The sequence below is a fragment of the Saprolegnia diclina genome (assembly GCF_000281045.1).
Source record: "Saprolegnia diclina VS20 unplaced genomic scaffold supercont1.25, whole genome shotgun sequence".
Lineage (NCBI taxonomy): Eukaryota > Oomycota > Saprolegniomycetes > Saprolegniales > Saprolegniaceae > Saprolegnia > Saprolegnia diclina.
The window spans coordinates 348,339-365,960 of NW_008246092.1; the positions used below are offsets into that span (position 1 = coordinate 348,339).

Below are 17,622 nucleotides of genomic sequence, written 5' to 3' on the forward strand. Positions count from 1 at the left end.
ACGCTTGCGGTTTGTATGCAGTGGCCCCGCCATGCAATTGAATTTCCATGCGCAGGGAGAGAGTGACGTCCAAATTAGGGATCGGGTTGTCATCGGAAGATCCGGGCACCTCTTTGTTTTTATATTTGCAACACTCGATGGCGGGATTGTATCATGTACGAGAGGGTTTCGTGGGCCGCGGCTGCGACTATCATCTTTGAGAGGGTATCCGTGGCTCGTCGTTCGGCGTTTGTTTTTGCAAGGCAGAAGAGACCTCGAAGAAGGCGATGACGATGGGGTCGTCCTCCGGGAACAGCAACCTGATCAGCCCATGCACCTCCGACGACAGCATCGACGACCATGCCAAGTTCGACCTCGATACGATGGCCGCGTACCTCGTCAAGGACCTCGACTCGGGCCAGAGCTACCGCGTCGAGGAGATCGACCAGCAGTACGTGACGCTCGAGGCCATGAAGGAGAAGCTCTCCGAGTCGTACGCCCACCATGCGTGCGCAATGGGAGGCTCATAGTGGCTAGGCATGACCTCCTCGCGCTCTACTCGGCGGATGCGACGACTGAGGTCGAGATTGAAAACACGTCCGACTCGGACAAGGACGACGACGATCCAGGGTACGTCGAAGAGGTCGACGTCGTTAAGCACCGCACGTCCGAGCTGCAGCCTTGCCAGTTTGCAGGCTGCACGCTCTTCCATACGCGCCGGTCGGGCTACTGCGAGACGCACGAGGTCCGCGCCAAAGAGGTGCGTCGTCAGCCATCCTAGTAAAGGACCTCAGCTATCTATTTCTTGCAGGAGGAAGACTCGCGCGCGCAGGCGCTTTACCTCATTCCGCTTGGGCGGCAAGCCAGCTTTGTCGAGATGAAGGGCCACTCGTTCGTCGAGGACTCGATGTTTCGTCTCTATACAGTCTTCACGGTCGTCCTTCGCTGTGGCGAGTCGACGTGGAGCGTGTATCGCCGGTACCGCGAGTTTACGGCCCTCTACGACAAGGTCCTCTTGCGCTGCACCACGTATGTACCTCATAGGATGCGTAGCTCAAGCTGCGCCCACGGCTGCGGCTGCCCACGCTACCGCCCAAGAAGATTATCGGTTCGTTCGAGCCCGAGTTCCTCGCGCGGCGTCAGTACGAGCTCGGGCAATGGCTCGATCAGCTCCTTACGTACGAGCCGCTCTCGAATGCGACCAACCCCCACGAGTGCGACGAGGTCGTGCGCTTCCTCACATGGAAGGCCGACCAGCCGCCGTTTCCAGTCGAGCAGCCCGCCGACTTTTTGAACCTACAGGACTCGAGCTCGAACGCGCCGCGCGTGAACCTCACCGACTTCAAGATGATCCAGGTCATTGGCCGTGGGTCGTTCGGGAAGGTCGTTCTCGTCGGCCACCACGCGACAAAGAAACTCTACGCGATGAAGATGCTCAACAAGGCCAACATCGTCAAGCGCAAGCAGGTCGAACACACGCGCACCGAGCGCCGCGTGCTCGGCTACACCAAGCACCCGTTCATCGTGGGTTTGCACTTTGCCTTCCAGACTCCGCAGCGTCTCTACTTTGTGCTCGACTATTGCCCGGGCGGCGAGCTCTTTTATCACTTGACGCGCATGAAGAAGCTGCCCGAGCACATGGCGTGCTACTACGCCGCCGAAATCACACTCGCGCTCGAGCACCTGCACGGCCTCGGTGTCGTGTACCGCGACCTCAAGCCCGAAAATATTCTCCTCACAAAGGAAGGACACGTCAAACTCGGTACGAATGCATGGTACATGGAGGGCCCTCGCGTGACCAATGTATGTGTTTCTGTAGCCGATTTCGGGCTTGCGAAGGAAGGCATCACGGACGGTGTGTATGGCACCAACTCGCTCTGCGGCACGCCCGAGTACTTGCCGCCCGAGATCCTCGACCGCCTTGGCCACGGCACGGCCGTCGACTGGTGGAACCTCGGTGCGTCCGACATCATCCTCGCTCACAACGGGGCTAAGAACTGGTCGTGTAGGCATGGTGCTCTATGAGATGCTCACGGGCCTCCCGCCGTGGTACACGAACGACCGCCAAAAGCTGTTTGACCGGCTGCGCTCGGCGCGCCTGCACTTTCCGCCGTACGTGTCGCGGCGTGCCGAGGGCCTGATCCGAGCGCTTCTCAACCGGAATCCGGCCGAGCGCCTCGGTGCGCGTGGTGCCGCCGAAGTGAAGGCGCACCCGTTCTTTGAGAGCATCGAGTGGGACGACCTCCTCGCGCTCAAGATGCCGCCGCCGTTCCGGCCGTGCCGCGCGACGACGACCGACGACACGCCGCTCAATTTCGAGGCCGAGTTTACGCGGCTTCCGCTGCCGAGCGTCGAGGTCGTCGACAAGGAGACCAAGCAAAAGGCGCGGGCCAACTCGGACACGTTCTCGGGCTTTGCGTACGAAAACCCGGACGCAATGCAATCGTCCTTGTAACGACGTATACACGCGAGGCTGAATAAATATATATCAAAAGCACTTCAGATCATGGCGTCCTTGGCCTCGGCGATGCGCTGGAGGCCCAGCGTCAGCTCGGCTTCGAGCGCTTCGATCTCGCCAATGTCCAGGAAATCAATGTCGTAGCCTTTGAGCCGCATGAGCAGCTTGTTCTCCATCTCGGCATCCGCGAGCTCCTGCTTGAGGTTGGTCACCTCTTCTTCCAGAAGCTTCATACTGCCTGTACGCTACATGAGAATTTTTGTGCGAAATTTCGTATGTGCGTACCCGTCGGCCGCACGCGCCGCTTGGCGAGCGCCATGGCGTAGAAAAGGGAGCCGGCGGTGACGGCAACAAGCGCGAGCGTACGCTGGTCCGTGTACCAGCTCTCTTCTGCAAAGAGGCGATGGAACCAGCTCCCTTCGCACGCGGTCTCGGGCACAAATGGCGGTACGAGCACGGCGTCGGTCCATGCCGTCCACTGGCGCGAAAAAATCTGGAACAGCGCCGTGTCGACGCGCGACCGGACGCGGAGCGAGTACGTGGCATCGTGCTTGACGTTTTCCAGCACGACAAAGCAGTCGTCGCTGTAGAGGTCGCCGCCGTCCACGGAGCTCTCGGGCGCGGCTTGGTTGAAGGCTGCAAAGCCGCTGAGCCAGCTGCCATGCACCCAGTACTGCACGTGGAAGCGCGGCCCTTCGTTCGCGCTTCCGTCGTGGAAGAAGCTGCCATGACGCACCTGCGCAGCGCGAGCGACGCCGCACAGCGGGCTGTGCCAGGACATGAGAATATTGGTCATGTCGGCCGCCGACGTGGTGGCATCGAGAAGCGCGTCGGCGGACGGCGACGACGCGAACCGGTCGGCGGCCACCTTGACAAAGTCGTGGGCCGTGGCTGGTACGCGCGGGATCGTCCAGTAGAGGAGCGAGAGGCAGAGGAGGATGATCAGCGAGACGACTGCCGCAATGCACGTCGCAATGCAGCACGCCGACGCCGACGCGTGCATCTTGGTGCTTTCGACGGCCGAAATCCACAACTGGGATGCCGAAAGGCAACCTCGGACGCTTTTTAGCCAATCGGTGGCCGGCACCGAGAGTGGGACGGACGCCACACGCGGTGTATGCACCGTGATTTTCACGTGAAAAACTAGTGCCAGCGACTTGCATCGCCAAGGGCGTCGCTGCATGGGTCGCATCCTGCTATTCCTAGCACTGCTGCTGTGCTGCATGCGACGATGGCGAGGCGAGAGGCGGTGACATCACTCGCGATATGGTTGACGTCGACGAAGAAGATGGAGATGCGAGATGTGAGGTGCAATGTGTGTGCGACGACGCCGACCTTCACTGGGCGATGCAGATAGATACGCTCCGTGCTCGCTCTTTGGTTGCAGGATCACCGGTGCCCTTGCTTCTTTGCGTCTTGTGCGCGCCGTCGCCAAGTGCCAAGAAGCCGAGACGCAGGGGCGCGCGTGGAAATGCGAATCTGATTCGGGCCAGGCAGAGGTGGACGCGCCTGTCGCCGGCGTGGACGCGCTAGTGTAGTGGGCCACGTCGCTTTCTCGGTGTTCTTCACCGCCTTCTTCACGGTGGGAATTCCAGTGCAGTACCCAGGCGCATGATGGAGGTACACGATGGGGTGGGTGCAAGCGCACTTGCCCGCCACCCGCTTGGACGTTTGGCGCCGCGATACACAACACAGTGGATTCTTATTCAAGTTCTTCAATTTCTTTCCTCATTGAGATCTTAGTTGGTGAAGGTGGCGCCGAGGGCCCAGCCCATGTACGCGTAGATGTCGGCGGCTTCTTCGAGGATCTTCTTGGTCGGCTTGCCCGCGCCGTGGCCGGCCTTGGTCTCGACGCGGATGAGGAGCGGGTTCTTCTGCTCTTCGTGCTGGCCGAGCTGGTGCTGGATTTCCGCAATGAGCTTGAGCGAGTGGAGCGGCACGACGCGGTCATCGTGGTCGCCCGTCGTGAGGAGCGTCGCGGGAAAGCCGCCGTGGTCGTTGCGGAGGCGGTCGCACGTCTCGAAAGTCGGCACGTTGTGCACCGGCGAGTACTTGACGAGGTACTCGAACGCCTCGGGCTCGTCCGGGTTGCCATAGTCGGTCGTCCAGCCGTGGCCGACCGTAAACTTGTGGAAGCGCAGCATGTCCATGACGCCGACCGCGCCGACCGCGCACTTGTACAGGTCCGGGCGCTGGTTGGCCGTGGCCGCGACGAGGAGGCCGCCGTTGGAGCCGCCGTGGATCGCAATCTTGGCTGGCGACGTGTAGCCTTGGGCGATGAGGTACTCGGCGGCGCCATGGAAGTCATCAAACACGTTTTGCTTCTTCTCAAACGTGCCGGCCTGGTGCCACTCTTCGCCGTACTCGCCACCGCCGCGGAGCGTCGGGAGCGCGAGGATCCCGTTAAAGTGCTGCATAAAGACCGTGCGCGCGGCCGAGAAGGTCGGCGTCAGCGACACGTTGAAGCCGCCATAGCCGTAGAGGTACACGGGGTTCTTGCCATCGCGCGGCAGCTCCTTCTTGGAGACGACAAACATCGGGATTGGCGTGCCGTCCTTGGACGTGTACCAGACTTGCTTGGCCTCAAACCCGTCCGGCGAGAAGCCCGGCACCGTCGACTCGCGAAACACCGCCGGCGTGCTCGTCGCCGGGTCGGTCAAGTCCTCGCGGAAGATCGTGCCGGGGTAGAGGAATGAGGTAAAGTGGAAGAAGAGCTCGGGCGACGCGCGCTTGCACGAAATGCCGACAGACCCGACGCTCGGGAGCGCAATGTCGCGCACGAGGGCGCCCGACTGCGTGTAGATGCTCACGAGGCTGCTCGCGTCCTTCATGAACTCGCAGATGAGGAGGTCGTCGCGGATCGGCGCCGCGGCTTCCAGCACGATCGCGCCTTCGGGTTCGGGCACGACTTCGTCCCAGACAAGCGGCGACGCCGTGTAGTCGGCGACGCGGATGATGCGGTTGCGCGGCGCGTCGAGGTTGGTGAGGAAGAAAAGCTCGTTGCCGTTGTTGAGGAGGTAGTTGTAGCTAAAGTCCATGTTGTCGACGAGCTTGTGGAACGCAAGCGGCGTCGCGTTGTCCGCGACAAAGTCGCCGAGCGGCGCGACGTAGAGCATGTTGGCGTTCTTGCAGCCGTCCGAGATGGTGACGAGGAGGAGCGCGCCGTCGTCCGAGACGGTCGCGCCCAAGTAGTACTTGGGCTTTTCCGGGTACGAAAAGATGAGCACGTCGTCCGTCTGCGGCGTGTTGAGGCGATGGTACCAGATCTGCTGGTTCTCGTTCAGGTCCGTCTCCGTGCCCGCCGACTTGTCGTCGGCGACGGTCTTGGGCGCCGGGTACCGACCGTAAAAGAAGCCCTGCAGGTCATTTGTGAGATGGGAAGAGGATCGACGGCTGGTACCTTGTCGTCGCTCGTCCACGCAAAGTAGCTAAACTTGACCCACTCGAGAACGTCGTCGAGGTGCTCGATCGTGCCATCCGGGTGGATCGCGATGATTTTGACCGTCTGCCAGTCCGAGCCGCCCTTGGAGACGCCGTACGCAAAGTAGAGCATGCCCGAGTCGGTCTTGGCCTTGGAGAACGTGCGACCGCTGAGCGCGGCCGTGCCGTCTTCGGCAAGCGTGTTCGGGTCCAGAAGCACGCTCGGGTCGCTCGTGAGCGTGTCCTGCATGTAGAGCACGGCTTGGTTCTGGAGGCCGTCGTTCTTGTAAAAGAAGTACCGCGACCCGTGCTTGGCCGGCGACGAGTACTTGGCGTAGTTGAAGAGCTCCGTGTTGCGCGCGAGGAACTCGTCGCGGTGGGGCACGGACGCAAACACCTTTTGGGTGCACGCGTTCTGGGCAGCGACAAACGCCTCCGTCTCGGGGCTGTCCGGGTCCTCGAGCCAGCGGTACGGGTCGGCGACCGTGCGGCCGTGCAGCACGTCCGTGTGGTCGGAGCGGAAGACCGTCGGGTACTCGAAGGAAGAAGCCATGGCTTGGAGGCGGCGAATTGGGAAATGACGTGTAAGTCGACGGACGACGAGCAACCTGGGAATCATCTTGGAACGGCAACTTGCACTTTGTAGAAAGGACGCCACAACATTGGAATATCGAAGTTCGAAGTACATACGGTCCTCTTATTGGCCAATGGCGGCTTGTAAAACCACTTCGTCTCGCCGTTTGGCACGACGCTGGGACCCACGATGACGCTCCTCATGGATACCGGTACACTCCATGCGTGTATAGAAGAGTGTAGACAACCGTCGTTGCCCGAGCGCCGAGTCTCCGCAGTCGGTACGCGGCGCAAGGCGTTGTTCTCGAAGCACACTATGTCAAAGTGCGAAAATGCGTTGAAGGGCCAAGATCTACGCTCGCCACGGCGCGCGCTGCGATTGGCCGAATATCGTGGCATCCGGTCGTGCGCGCCGTTGATTGGTCCTCGATAAAGTGCTACTTCAAAGAAACGGTCGCGCGCTTATAGCCACAAGCGCGATGCCAGCCGCCGCCGCCGTACGTTTGCCATTGCGTTGACGCGCGCATAAGATCTGAGTCATTAGGAGCCGTCGCGAGTCTTGTTTGTCGACCACCTGGGACCGCAGGTCCGCAGTGCCCACGTCGAGCAGCTCATCTCCCAGTTTGGTGTCGTCGAGCGCGTGATTCTGCTCAAGAAGAAGTCAGGCCCGCATGCCAAGGCGACGCAGAACGCACTCGTGCAAATGGAGTCGCTGCAGGATGCGACGGCTGCCTACGACGCCATCGCGGCCCATCCGCTGCGGCTCTATGGCCTCACGATCGCGGTCTCGTACTCCAAGAGCCAAGAATTGAACGTCGCGCGCACGCGGAGTCGCAGCCGGTCGTCGTCGTCGGCCGCCAAGCCGGCAGCAGGAAGCGACGCGCCCAGTCCTGCGGCGGAAATAGCCCGCGACCCGAACGAGGTTGTGAACCGCATTCTGCTCGTGACGGTGCAGCACCCGCTGTACCCGATCACGACCGACTTGATCGGCAAGATCTTCAGCATCTACGGCATTGTGGAGAAGATTGTCCTCTTTAGCAAACCCGTGGGTCTTCAGGTGGGTGCGCGTATTACCTCCAAGAAGGATCTACAACCTGTGGGTAGTGCCTCGTGCAATTCGCATTGGCCAAGGACGCCGAAAGCGCCAAGGACACGCTGGACGGCGAAGCCATTTACCCCGAAAGCTGCTACATGATCATTAGCTACTCCAACCTCACGGTTGCCTCTATCTCTCAACCGGTGCTCATGGCAACGGCGTAGGACCTGGTCGTCAAAGAAAATAGTCTCAAGACGCGCGACTATACCAATCTGACGCTGCCGGTGCCCGTGATGGACACGGCGATCAACGCGCCGCACGCCGCCGTGCTGCACTCGTTCCTTCCGTTTACCGCTGCAACAACAGCCGCCACAACACCGACGAGTCACGCCAACAAAGCATCGCGGACCCGAAGCACGAGCCACAGTGACCGGTCCAGCGTCAGCGCCGACGTAGCAAATCCCGCAGACGCCATCGGGTCGCCCGTCGTGCTCGTGTGCAACCTTAAGCGATCACTGACGTGCGATCACATCTTCAACCTCTTTTCGTGCTACGGCAACATTACGCGGCTCAAGAAGCTCCACGCCAAGCCGGTATGGTTTCTTAGACCTCTGGCGGACGAAGGCTGATGTCCTTGGGTAGGACCATGCGCTCATTCAGTACGCGACCGAGACCGCAGCGGCGCTTGCAATCACGCATCTTCGCGGCGTCGTGCTTGCCGGTCGCGCCATGGATGTTCGCGCGTCCAAGCACCTGTCCATTTCACCGTCGCAGCCCGACCAAGACGAGTACATACACAGCATATCTGATGGCATATACCAATGGGGTGGAGTAGGAACACGCATGCCAAGGAGTTTAGCAGTACCTACAACCGCTTCACGGGCAAGTACGCCAACTTTACAAAGCACATTTACAGCCCGACGCGCGTCCTCCACGTCTCCAACTTTGGCGCGTCTTTGGACATGGAGGTACGCGTTCGCTTCTCCTGCACGCGACGGCTCCCGTTGGCTGTTGATTAGAGCCTGCAAGCGCACTTGCGTACGCTCGGGTCCCTCGAGACGGCCAAGTGCAAGACCTTTACGAACGCCAAGGGCCATCCGCAAGTGCTTCTCGAGTTTCCGTCGACCGACCTCGCGATCAACCTGCTTTCATGCGCCCACAACTCGAGCTTTGACGGTCGCATGCTCAAGATTGCGTTCTCGCGCAGCACTCTCAATTAGCTCACACACGCTTAAGCTCCTCAAACCACCCATCCTACCTTGCCTCCTTTCTCTTCCTCGTCGTGGCATCGCGTCGCGGAGGCTGCCACGTGGAGTCATGTTGACGAATCGAGGATGTGCCATGGAGCGAGTGGCCACCAAATTGCCGCCGAGAGGCCACGATATCCGCGCGGACGCCGGCAGAGCGCAGCGAGGACGGCGTCTTGTGGCGACGACGGGCGACGAGCTGCAGTGGGGAGCGGTATCTTGTGCAGACCAACAACTGATTGGGCAAATCTTTGGGCGGGCCAATCGGCGGTCGCCAGCAACGACCAATCAAACGCGACGCAGCAAGCGGCCCTTGGGTACCGCTCGATCTGATTGGCGGACGCGGTTCAAGCTGGCGGATCCCTACTGTTTGCGTGGTGCTGCTCACTTTGCCGTTTACAACCAGAGATGGCCAACGCGTTCGAGGTCGACGACGTCGAGAGCTTCCGCGCCAGAGGCGTCGACGGCGCCATGGACCTGCTCCTAAGTCTTCCGAGCCGACCGGGCAACGTGCTCCCGCCCACCAAGCAAGACACGCGCGAGTCGACGATCAAGATCATGCAGCACTACATGCGCCGCCTGCGAATGGACATCACCGACCTCTCGGTGATTCACATTGCGGGCACGAAAGGCAAGGGCTCCACGACTGCGTTCACCGAGAGCATCCTGCGGGCGCATGGCGTCCGGACCGGCATGTTTACGTCGCCGCACCTGATCCACGTCTGCGAGCGCTTCCGCATCAACGGCAAGCCGATCCCGGAGGCGACGTTCTTGACGCACTTTTGGGCCGTCTGGGACGGGCTCTATGCGACCAAGGTACGCCACTAACCGACGGCGTGCGCTGAGGCAGTGGCATAGGACCAAGCGACGGACGAGCCGCCGATGGCGGGCTTCTTCCGCTTCTTCACGCTGCTGGCGCTGCGCATTTTCGCAGCCGAAGCCGTGGACGTGGTCATTCTCGAGGTCGGGCTCGGCGGTCGTCTGGATGCGACCAACGTTGTCCAGCGCCCGGTCGTCTGCGGCGTCACGACGCTCGACCTGGACCACACGCGCGTGCTCGGCGAGACGCTCGACTTGATCGCGCGCGAGGTACGCTTTGCGCATCGCTTCGGTCATTCTCTACTCTATGGGTGCGTAGAAAGCGGGTATCTTCAAGCGCAATGTACCCGCCTTTACGATCGCGCAGCCCGAGATCGCAGCTTCGATGCTCGAGCGCTGCGCGGTGGAACACGGGAACCCGCTGTTTGTCGTGCCGGCGCTTCCGTCCTTCAACGTAGACGTCACGTCGCTCGGCCTCCACGGTACACTCGCAGCATCGAAATCATCTCGTCTTACACGCTGCATGACACCGCAGGTGACTACCAGCACGTGAACGCGGCGCTCGCCATCGTCTTGGCGACCCAGTGGCTGCAGCGCAAGAACCCGCTGCCGCTGCCGCCGGCGTACCCGACGCTCGCGACACCAACGGTCCTCGCAGGCCTCACATCGGCGTTTTGGCCGGGCCGCGCGCAGACGATTCCGGACCCGAACTCGACGACGACGTACTATGTGGACGGCGCGCACACGCCGCTGAGCATGCAGTGCTGCGGCGCGTGGTTTACGCAAAACGGCGCCAAGCAGCCCACGGAAACGCGCATCTTGATCTTCAACTGCCACCACGAGCGCGACATTGTGGCCATTTTGAAGCCGCTCCTGGCGCTCTCGTTCGACCACGTCATCTTTACGCCGTCGCGGTCGTGTCGCCCAAGCATCGTCAAGGTACGGCGCGACGTACGTTTGGGTCGAGAGTTCATGGATGCAATAGATTCCGAGTGTGCAGGAAGCGCTGCTCAAGGCCGGCATCGCGATCGACGGCGTCCCTCCCTCGGTGTTTGACATGACCAACTGCCCGCCCAACGGCGACAAGCAGTACTGGCAGTTCATTTGCTCCAAAGTGTGGACCGCCCTGCACAACGGCCGCGCCGCGTCCAAGACGTCGATTTGCCATTCTGTCGAGGACAGCATCGCATTAATCCGCTCGACCACTCCCGCGCACGCGCGAGTGCTCGCGACGGGATCGCTCTACATCGTCGGTGACACGCTCAGCGCCCTTGGTTGGACCGAGCAACAACACTAACTTGCATACCGCTACGCCAACACGGTTTCCTGTATCGTTTCGCGTTGAAACAGAATTTCATACAGAATCCAAGGATTGTTTCACCGTTCGAGAAACAGTGGCAAACAGTGGCATGATGGCAAGCCGCGTGCTCACCGACCCGTCGCTACTCCGGCTCCTCCTCGCGTATCAAGAGGGGCTCTATGAGGATGTACGGGATCGACTGGCCGACGCCATGTACCACGTGCGCCTTGACGACGACGGGCGCTACTACCACCTGTCCAATGTTGTCGAGCCCGTCTCGACCACACGAACGCTCTTCTTGTCGCTGCCAGCGTACGACTTTCGCCTCCCATTGCATTGGACCATCGTCGAAAGTCGACTGCGCCTCCTTACGCGCATTGCCGCGTGTCGACCGCAGCTGTTCACGCGCGATGCACTGTACTGCGCTGTGGCCAGCGGCGACATGGCCATCGTCGCCTACTTGTGCTCGTTGGATCTCGCGCCAGGACGTCTCACGGAGCCGCTCCTCGATCTGGCTGTGTCCCACGGCAGCATTGCGCTGCTGGATCAGCTGGTCGATGCTGGCTTCAGCCGCGCGAGTCCGCGCGCAGCTGCGCTCGCCGCCGAGCTCGGCCACAAGGACGTGCTCGAGTACCTCGCGTCTCGATCATGCGATGTCACCCAAGCGGTGGCTACTGCTGCTGCGCGCGGCTTTTTCGATATCCTCGTCTCGTTGCACGCTTGTGGCATCCGTGGTACGTCGCCGGCCGTCGTCGATGGCGCCGCCATGCACGGCCACGCCAACGTCGTGGCGTATCTGCTTCAGAACGGCGGATACACGAATTCGGCGACGGCATGGACGCTGGCCGCCAACGACGGCCACTTGCGCGTACTTCAGCAGTTGCATCACCATGACGCGCCCCACTGCTCGAGTAACGCGATGGACTATGCAGCAACCGAAGGCCACTTGGAGGTGGTCATGTTCCTGCATTCGCACCGCGACGAAGGCGCAACAACGGACGCGATCGACGGTGCGAGCGCCAACGGACACCTCGCCGTGGTGCAGTACCTCTGCGCCAACCGCACGGAAGGCTGGACCCACCGCGCGCTGGACGACGCCGCCGGTGGTGGCCACCTCGAGGTCGTGGGCTTTCTCCTGCAGTGGGAACCTCCGGCCGTTAGTCAGCGCGCCGTGACGCAGGCGGCTGCCAACGGCCATGCAATCGTGCTGCGGCACCTTCTTGCTGCACCGCTGCAAGGTGTCTCTGCAACAGTGGCGGCTGCCTGTGCTGCGGCCGAGCATGGTCACCTCGACGCGCTTCAAGTACTCTACGCATATCGGCAGTCTGGCTGGAATTCCAGCGTGTGGTTTGCGGCCTTTGCCCATCACGACGTGCTGGCCTTCTTGTTGACGCACGCACCCGAGTGCGTCGACGCCGACGCGTCACTGGTGCCAAAAACGCTCTCAATGCCGGTTGCGCGGTTGCTGCAGAGTGCTTTCGGGCACCAGCTCCAACTCAACTTGCGTCAGGACTACGTGGGCGTGCTGGCTATCTTCCCGAGCTATCCATGGTGCGAGACGACGATGCGCGAGGCGATTCGCAGTAGCAATGTTGCCATGGTGCGCTACCTGCACGAGCACTACCACGACGACGTGTGCGACAGCGATCGTCTGGCAACAGCAGCGTCCGTTCCCGGCAACACGGATGTATTCTTGTACCTCCTCCAGCACTGCGTACGTGCGACGACCTCGGAGGCCGTGTGGATCGAGGCAGCGCGTTATAGCAACCTCGCCATCCTCGAAGCGTTGCATGCAAACCAGTGCGTTGGCGCCACACCGGCCGTGATGGACGAGGCCGCCCGCGTCGGCGCCGTTGACGTGCTTCGGTTTCTGCACACCCACCGGCGCGAAGGCTGCTCGACGCGCGCCATGTTTGATGCGATCACGTACGGCCACTGGCGTGTCGTGGCGTTTCTGTGTCGATTTGGCGAGCGCGGCGTGTCGAACGAAGCCAGTTGCCGCAACATGGAGATCGCGATCGAAGCGTTCGATCCCGAGTGGACGGAAGCGCGCTTGGACGACGTGCTCCCGCTCTTGCAGAAACGCCTCGCCGCGCTCCGACCATCGTGATATGCTCAGCTCAAAGCAGACGATGGTCAGAGCGCAAGACAAATCGCCGAGCGCATCGAGTGAAATCATAACTACACACTGTCGAATGCTGTCATTGACTAGCGACTAATACCATCTGAAGAATAGTTATACCTCCAAACCTACCCCACCACTCATACCTTGTTCTCTGTAGCTCCCACTTGGGCAATAATAACGCGTCGGTCCTCCCATCCACTTGAAGCGTCGCGCGGCGGTGCTCCCGGCCTATACGCTACACGTGAGCTACGATGGCGCGCACTGTGCGTAACCCCTCGCATTCCTACGGGGCGGCGGGAGAGCCGCGACCGCTTGCACAATTATTTGTCAAATATATATTTATGGCCATGTAGACCCCAGCGAAAAGCATCATCGAGGTGCTATGGTGACGAAGCCATCGTCGTCGTCGATCGCTGCTTGACAAGCTCCAGGTCGTTCGATCGCTCGATCTTTGATTCGGAGGTCCTCTAAAAACGAATGCTGATTATAAACTTGTCGTTACTCACCTGGCCAATACAATAGATATATTCAAATGACCATACCAAAACGAAGTATATGTTGCGCAATTTAATCCGATACCGGTTGCGAGAGAAGCGCCTTTACAAAAACCCGCTCTTTGCAGCGTGTTGGCGGGACGCAATTTGGAGTTTCGCGATGAAGGCGTCGAGCTTACTCTTCGTGGCTCTGGCCGCGGTGAGTACGAATCACTGTACGTCCTCGAGCTACCCAAGGTGGCTTGGCATAGCTCACGCGCATGCAATAGATGGAGTCGATGCGCAGGCCATCTGCAAGCAGCGCACGTGCACGACGGACACGGGGCTCTTTTGCGACCGAGCGCTCCAGACGTGCCCCGAATGCATGGGCGCCGACTCGAGCACGGGCACGACTGTGTGCAAGCCAACCAACTTTATCGGCACCTGCAACGTCGTCGGCATTGGTGGCTTTCAAAAGTGCGGCAAGTACACGCCACCGAGCTCGGGCTCTGGCTCCGGCTCGGGCTCTGGGGGCATTACGCCCAAGCCGACGACCGTCAAGCCGACGCTTGCGCCGACGTTGGCGCCTACGACGCTGGCCCCGACGACGACAGAGCCTGTAGTGACGACGCTTGCGCCGACGACAACGCCGACGGCCACGACCAAGAAGCCGACCTCGACGACGCCAAAGACAACGCCCGCGACGACGACGAGCTCGTCGTCCGGCTCGGGGGCGACGCCGACGCCGACTGCAACGCCGTCGAATGCTAACAACGCGCACCCCAACTCGACGACCGACTCGGGCATTAACTGGGCTCTTTATGGTGGGATTGCCGGGGGTGCCGTCGTCTTGATCGCGGTTGTTCTGGTTGTGGTCTTGAAGATGAACAACCGCGACGACGATGACGACGATGAGCCGTACAAGCCGACGGCACCGGCGACGAGCCAGAACTACACGAGCACTGCGGCGGCCACGACGTACGAAGGTGGCAGCGCTGCTGTGGTTGCAGCCAACCTCCGCGCGCAAATCGACGGTCAGAACCAGCCACAAGCGACGTACAACCCGTATGGCAACAACAACAACAACCAGTCGCAGACCTACAACAACTACGGCCAGCAACCCCACGACAACTACAGCAACCCGCAGTCGTCGTACGCCCAACCCAACCAATACAACAACACCAACAACCATGGGTATGCGCCTGCCCAGCAAGACTACACGGCCGTCTCGGTCGCGCCGGCGGCCAAGCCCCGCAGCGACGTCACGCACTCAGACGTCTGGGGCAACGTGCCGTCGAGCTACCAAGACGGCACACCGACGGCCAAGAACAAGCTCGCCCACCCGGCGCCGACCCATGCCAGCGACGTGCGCGACAACGAGACGCGCCTCTCGGTTGAGTTTTAAACCGACGCAAACTGCTTTCCCCTTAACGTTGACGTGGCGTGTGTCTTGTGAATCGATATGAATCGACGCGTTGGTGGGTACATACCACCTTGGTCCAGCTGCGACTGCTTCGCCACATCGTAATCTCAGTGCTGTCGCTCCCATCTTCGCGAATCTCTTGCGACTGGCAGTCGATCCTCTTCGTACACCTCGACAGATTGCATGCATCAATCGTAGCACGCTGCTGCGCACGTGCAAGCAGCCTCGAGGTATGAAGTGGCTCGAGCCATGCCCACCACCAGTGCCAAGTCCGAGTTGCGTGCAGGGTCCCTGCCGCCCAGGTTAGCCGAAGCGTTAGCCGCGCCAAAGATCCGCTGAAATCGCCGCGGGCCGTGGTATTCCACCCGTTGTCCAAGCTGGGACAAACCTCGACGCGCTTTGTTGCAGTACGTTTTGCCCACGCGATGGTTTTTCCCATCGAAGTTCGCACTTGCGCCACGGCGCGGGCGCGTAGTTCGAAGCTGGGGCACCCAAGGCGCGTAATAAAATATGATCGTGCAACATGCGGTTTGTATACGGATTTGGATTTCCGCATTGTATTGCTGACCTGAAGAAGCATTGCACGCTCGCCAAGTTTTCAACTTGGTCCTCGAAGCGCATGAAGGTGGTTGCCCTGTCCACGCTCGCCGCATGTAAGGCTTGGCTACATGGGCTATGGCTCATGATGATGTTGATGGTGCTAGGCGTGGCGCTGCAGACGACGGCGGCAGTCGACTTGTGCAGAGAGACCGTCCAGTGCAAGCCACCCGGAGACGATACATGCTTCCTCGTCTCCGGGGACTGCCCGCCATGCCTCGCCATCTCCCCGTCGCCAAGCGGTCTCCGTCTCTGTGTGGCTACAACGACACTCGGTATGTGTCCACTTGGCTACGTCTCGTGCAATGGCTCGGCTACCAGCATGCCACCGCCGACAACGCAGCCCGGGACCACACCGCCGCCGACGTCGGCGATCCCATGGACGACGACGGCGCCCGTACTGCCTTCACCGACAGTCACCTTTCCTACAAGCGTCTTACCGCCGGTCACTTCGCGACCGGCCGCCACGTCGCCCATCGTCACGACGAGTGCAACGACGACGAAATCTCCGGAAGGACCGGCTACTTCGGCACCGCTGGCGCCTTCAACGACTGCGCCTCTGAACTTACCCACCAGCACCACCGCGTTGTCGCCGCAAGACTATAACGAGAGCTCGACCCCGACAACCAACAGTACGAGCACGAGGAAGGACACGGCGTCGTCCAACAGTGGCCCGTCGGCGAGCTGGACCGCCGCGTTCGTTGTCGGCGGCGTCGCTTTGGCTCTTTTGCTCATCTTTGTCGCTCGCAAGTACCGCAAGTCGCACGAAGATGACGACGACGACAACGACGCGTGCACCCCGGATGCACCGCTCACGTTTACGGGCCACTCGAGCTTCCAGCCCATGCAGCGTCTCCGCACGACAGGCAGCGAGGACGAGCCGGTGCCCATGATGCCGCCGATGCGGCCATCGGCCTTCTCCAAGCCCAACAACGACTTTGTCGCGCGCACGTCGTTGCGCAACTCGGCAGCCGACACGCCGCCGCGCGCGTCCGTGGCGTCGTCGATGGACTTTGAGATCAACGCCGTGCCATCGCCCGTGTACACGGACTCGTCGCGCGGCCACTCGGCGGTCGACCTCTGGGACGAGATGCCGATTTTGATCAGCCAAAAGCAAAGCCGGATGCAACCCACCACCAACGACGACAACAGCGTGACGCTGTAGGACCGTATTCTGTAGTATCTAAGACCTATAACTTGTCCGCTCGACGGACTTGCCGTGATGCTTTCGAAAAAAAGTGTAGGTCCCCAGTAGCTTCCAATGCCACGTGGGACGTCGACGCCGGCCATACTACTGTACAAGTGCGGCGGTCCGTCGTCGACAAGTTGTACATGAACGCCTAGTCCAACTTGTCGCTGCGATCGGCTGCAAGACAGTCACCCATTCGACCCGTGCATTCGACCGTCTCTCAATTTTATAACGCAGTTCACCAATGGATCGGAATGTTATAACACCCTATGTCGGCCCCTTAACACCGCCCGAGCTGCACTTTGCGACACGCGACTTGAAAGAACCTCCCATTCTCACCATTACGCCTGGCCACTCGGAGAATAAAAAGACGCGGACGGCATACAAACCTTGAGTACAATTTAATTCGAGAGGTTGAATCGTTGCAACCTCAGCTTGCACTTGAGGTTTGTATACACGCGGGCGCACCGTGTGTCAATGGGGAGCGCCGGCTCGTTGCGGTGCCATTTTGCGTCCGACCGAGAAGTTGCCAGAGCGTAAGGAGGATGGTGCATCTTGCCAGCCTCGCCCTGCTTCTGGGTACGCGCCTGCATGCGACCTCGCCAGGTGCTAACGCTGCATGTAGCCTCGATGGCCACAGCCGACTTTGTCGCGAACGTGACGACCAATGTCCCCACGCTGGCGCCGACGCTGGCGCCGACGACCGTGCCCATCATCACGATTGCCCCCGTGACGCTACCGCCAACCACGACACCGGCGCCGACCACAGACACGCCGTTGCCCACGACCGTGACGGTCACGCCGCTGCCAACGACCAAGACCGTCGCGCCCGTGACGACGCCGGTGGCCACGACCGCCACGACAGCGCCGGTGACCACGACGCCCAAGCCAACAACACGGGCGCCGACGACCATGCCTGTGGTCTCGTCGTCGTCGTCGTCGGGCGACGCCGAGACAGCCGCGCCAACGCAGTCGGTCAAGGC

General features: G+C 61.0%; 9 protein-coding genes across 9 annotated transcripts in view; 7 read left to right on the top strand and 2 right to left on the bottom strand.

Moving 5' to 3' along the window:
- Window positions 1-198: 198 nt before the first annotated feature.
- Window positions 199-2,594, top strand: SDRG_08356 (AGC protein kinase). Its single transcript, XM_008614238.1, has 6 exons — window positions 199-472; window positions 517-739; window positions 791-988; window positions 1,033-1,741; window positions 1,799-1,936; window positions 1,989-2,594. The coding sequence occupies exons 1-6, from the start codon at window positions 267-269 to the stop codon at window positions 2,432-2,434; spliced, it is 1,920 nt and encodes a 639-aa protein (XP_008612460.1). The 5' UTR covers window positions 199-266; the 3' UTR covers window positions 2,435-2,594.
- SDRG_08357 (hypothetical protein) lies at window positions 2,479-3,662 on the bottom strand (the record flags this gene model as incomplete). The annotated part of the gene is made up of 2 exons (XM_008614239.1): window positions 2,479-2,675; window positions 2,723-3,662. 2 exons carry the CDS (start codon window positions 3,660-3,662, stop codon window positions 2,479-2,481), a joined length of 1,137 nt encoding a protein of 378 aa, XP_008612461.1.
- Window positions 3,663-4,114: 452 nt separating this feature from the next.
- Window positions 4,115-6,488, bottom strand: SDRG_08358 (hypothetical protein). The gene is made up of 2 exons (XM_008614240.1): window positions 5,838-6,488; window positions 4,115-5,793 (listed from the first exon to the last, which is right to left on the bottom strand). The coding sequence occupies exons 1-2, from the start codon at window positions 6,474-6,476 to the stop codon at window positions 4,177-4,179; spliced, it is 2,256 nt and encodes a 751-aa protein (XP_008612462.1). The 5' UTR covers window positions 6,477-6,488; the 3' UTR covers window positions 4,115-4,176.
- A 391-nt stretch (window positions 6,489-6,879) lies between these two features.
- On the top strand, window positions 6,880-8,730 carry SDRG_08359 (hypothetical protein). Its single transcript, XM_008614241.1, has 7 exons — window positions 6,880-6,927; window positions 6,975-7,487; window positions 7,535-7,648; window positions 7,691-8,059; window positions 8,109-8,254; window positions 8,302-8,434; window positions 8,486-8,730. The coding sequence occupies exons 1-7, from the start codon at window positions 6,910-6,912 to the stop codon at window positions 8,684-8,686; spliced, it is 1,494 nt and encodes a 497-aa protein (XP_008612463.1). The 5' UTR covers window positions 6,880-6,909; the 3' UTR covers window positions 8,687-8,730.
- A 391-nt stretch (window positions 8,731-9,121) lies between these two features.
- SDRG_08360 (hypothetical protein) lies at window positions 9,122-10,866 on the top strand (the record flags this gene model as incomplete). Its single annotated transcript, XM_008614242.1, has 5 exons — window positions 9,122-9,529; window positions 9,572-9,802; window positions 9,852-10,014; window positions 10,068-10,471; window positions 10,518-10,866. The coding sequence occupies 5 exons, from the start codon at window positions 9,122-9,124 to the stop codon at window positions 10,827-10,829; spliced, it is 1,518 nt and encodes a 505-aa protein (XP_008612464.1). The 3' UTR covers window positions 10,830-10,866.
- Window positions 10,867-10,941: 75 nt separating this feature from the next.
- SDRG_08361 (hypothetical protein) lies at window positions 10,942-13,093 on the top strand (the record flags this gene model as incomplete). Its single annotated transcript, XM_008614243.1, has 1 exon — window positions 10,942-13,093. One exon carries the CDS (start codon window positions 10,942-10,944, stop codon window positions 12,940-12,942), a length of 2,001 nt encoding a protein of 666 aa, XP_008612465.1. The 3' UTR covers window positions 12,943-13,093.
- Window positions 13,094-13,607: 514 nt separating this feature from the next.
- Window positions 13,608-14,893, top strand: SDRG_08362 (hypothetical protein). The gene is made up of 2 exons (XM_008614244.1): window positions 13,608-13,666; window positions 13,721-14,893. The coding sequence occupies exons 1-2, from the start codon at window positions 13,612-13,614 to the stop codon at window positions 14,833-14,835; spliced, it is 1,170 nt and encodes a 389-aa protein (XP_008612466.1). The 5' UTR covers window positions 13,608-13,611; the 3' UTR covers window positions 14,836-14,893.
- Window positions 14,894-15,409: 516 nt separating this feature from the next.
- SDRG_08363 (hypothetical protein) lies at window positions 15,410-16,689 on the top strand. Its single transcript, XM_008614245.1, has 2 exons — window positions 15,410-15,506; window positions 15,558-16,689. Exons 1-2 carry the CDS (start codon window positions 15,473-15,475, stop codon window positions 16,613-16,615), a joined length of 1,092 nt encoding a protein of 363 aa, XP_008612467.1. The 5' UTR covers window positions 15,410-15,472; the 3' UTR covers window positions 16,616-16,689.
- A 407-nt stretch (window positions 16,690-17,096) lies between these two features.
- The window catches only part of SDRG_08364 (hypothetical protein), a 1,343-nt gene continuing 817 nt past the window's right edge, over window positions 17,097-17,622 (top strand). The window contains exons 1-2 of the mRNA XM_008614246.1: window positions 17,097-17,218; window positions 17,265-17,614. Coding sequence (XP_008612468.1) covers window positions 17,185-17,218; window positions 17,265-17,614 — 384 coding nt within the window. The 5' untranslated portion in view covers window positions 17,097-17,184. The remainder of the gene's footprint in view (window positions 17,219-17,264; window positions 17,615-17,622) is intronic.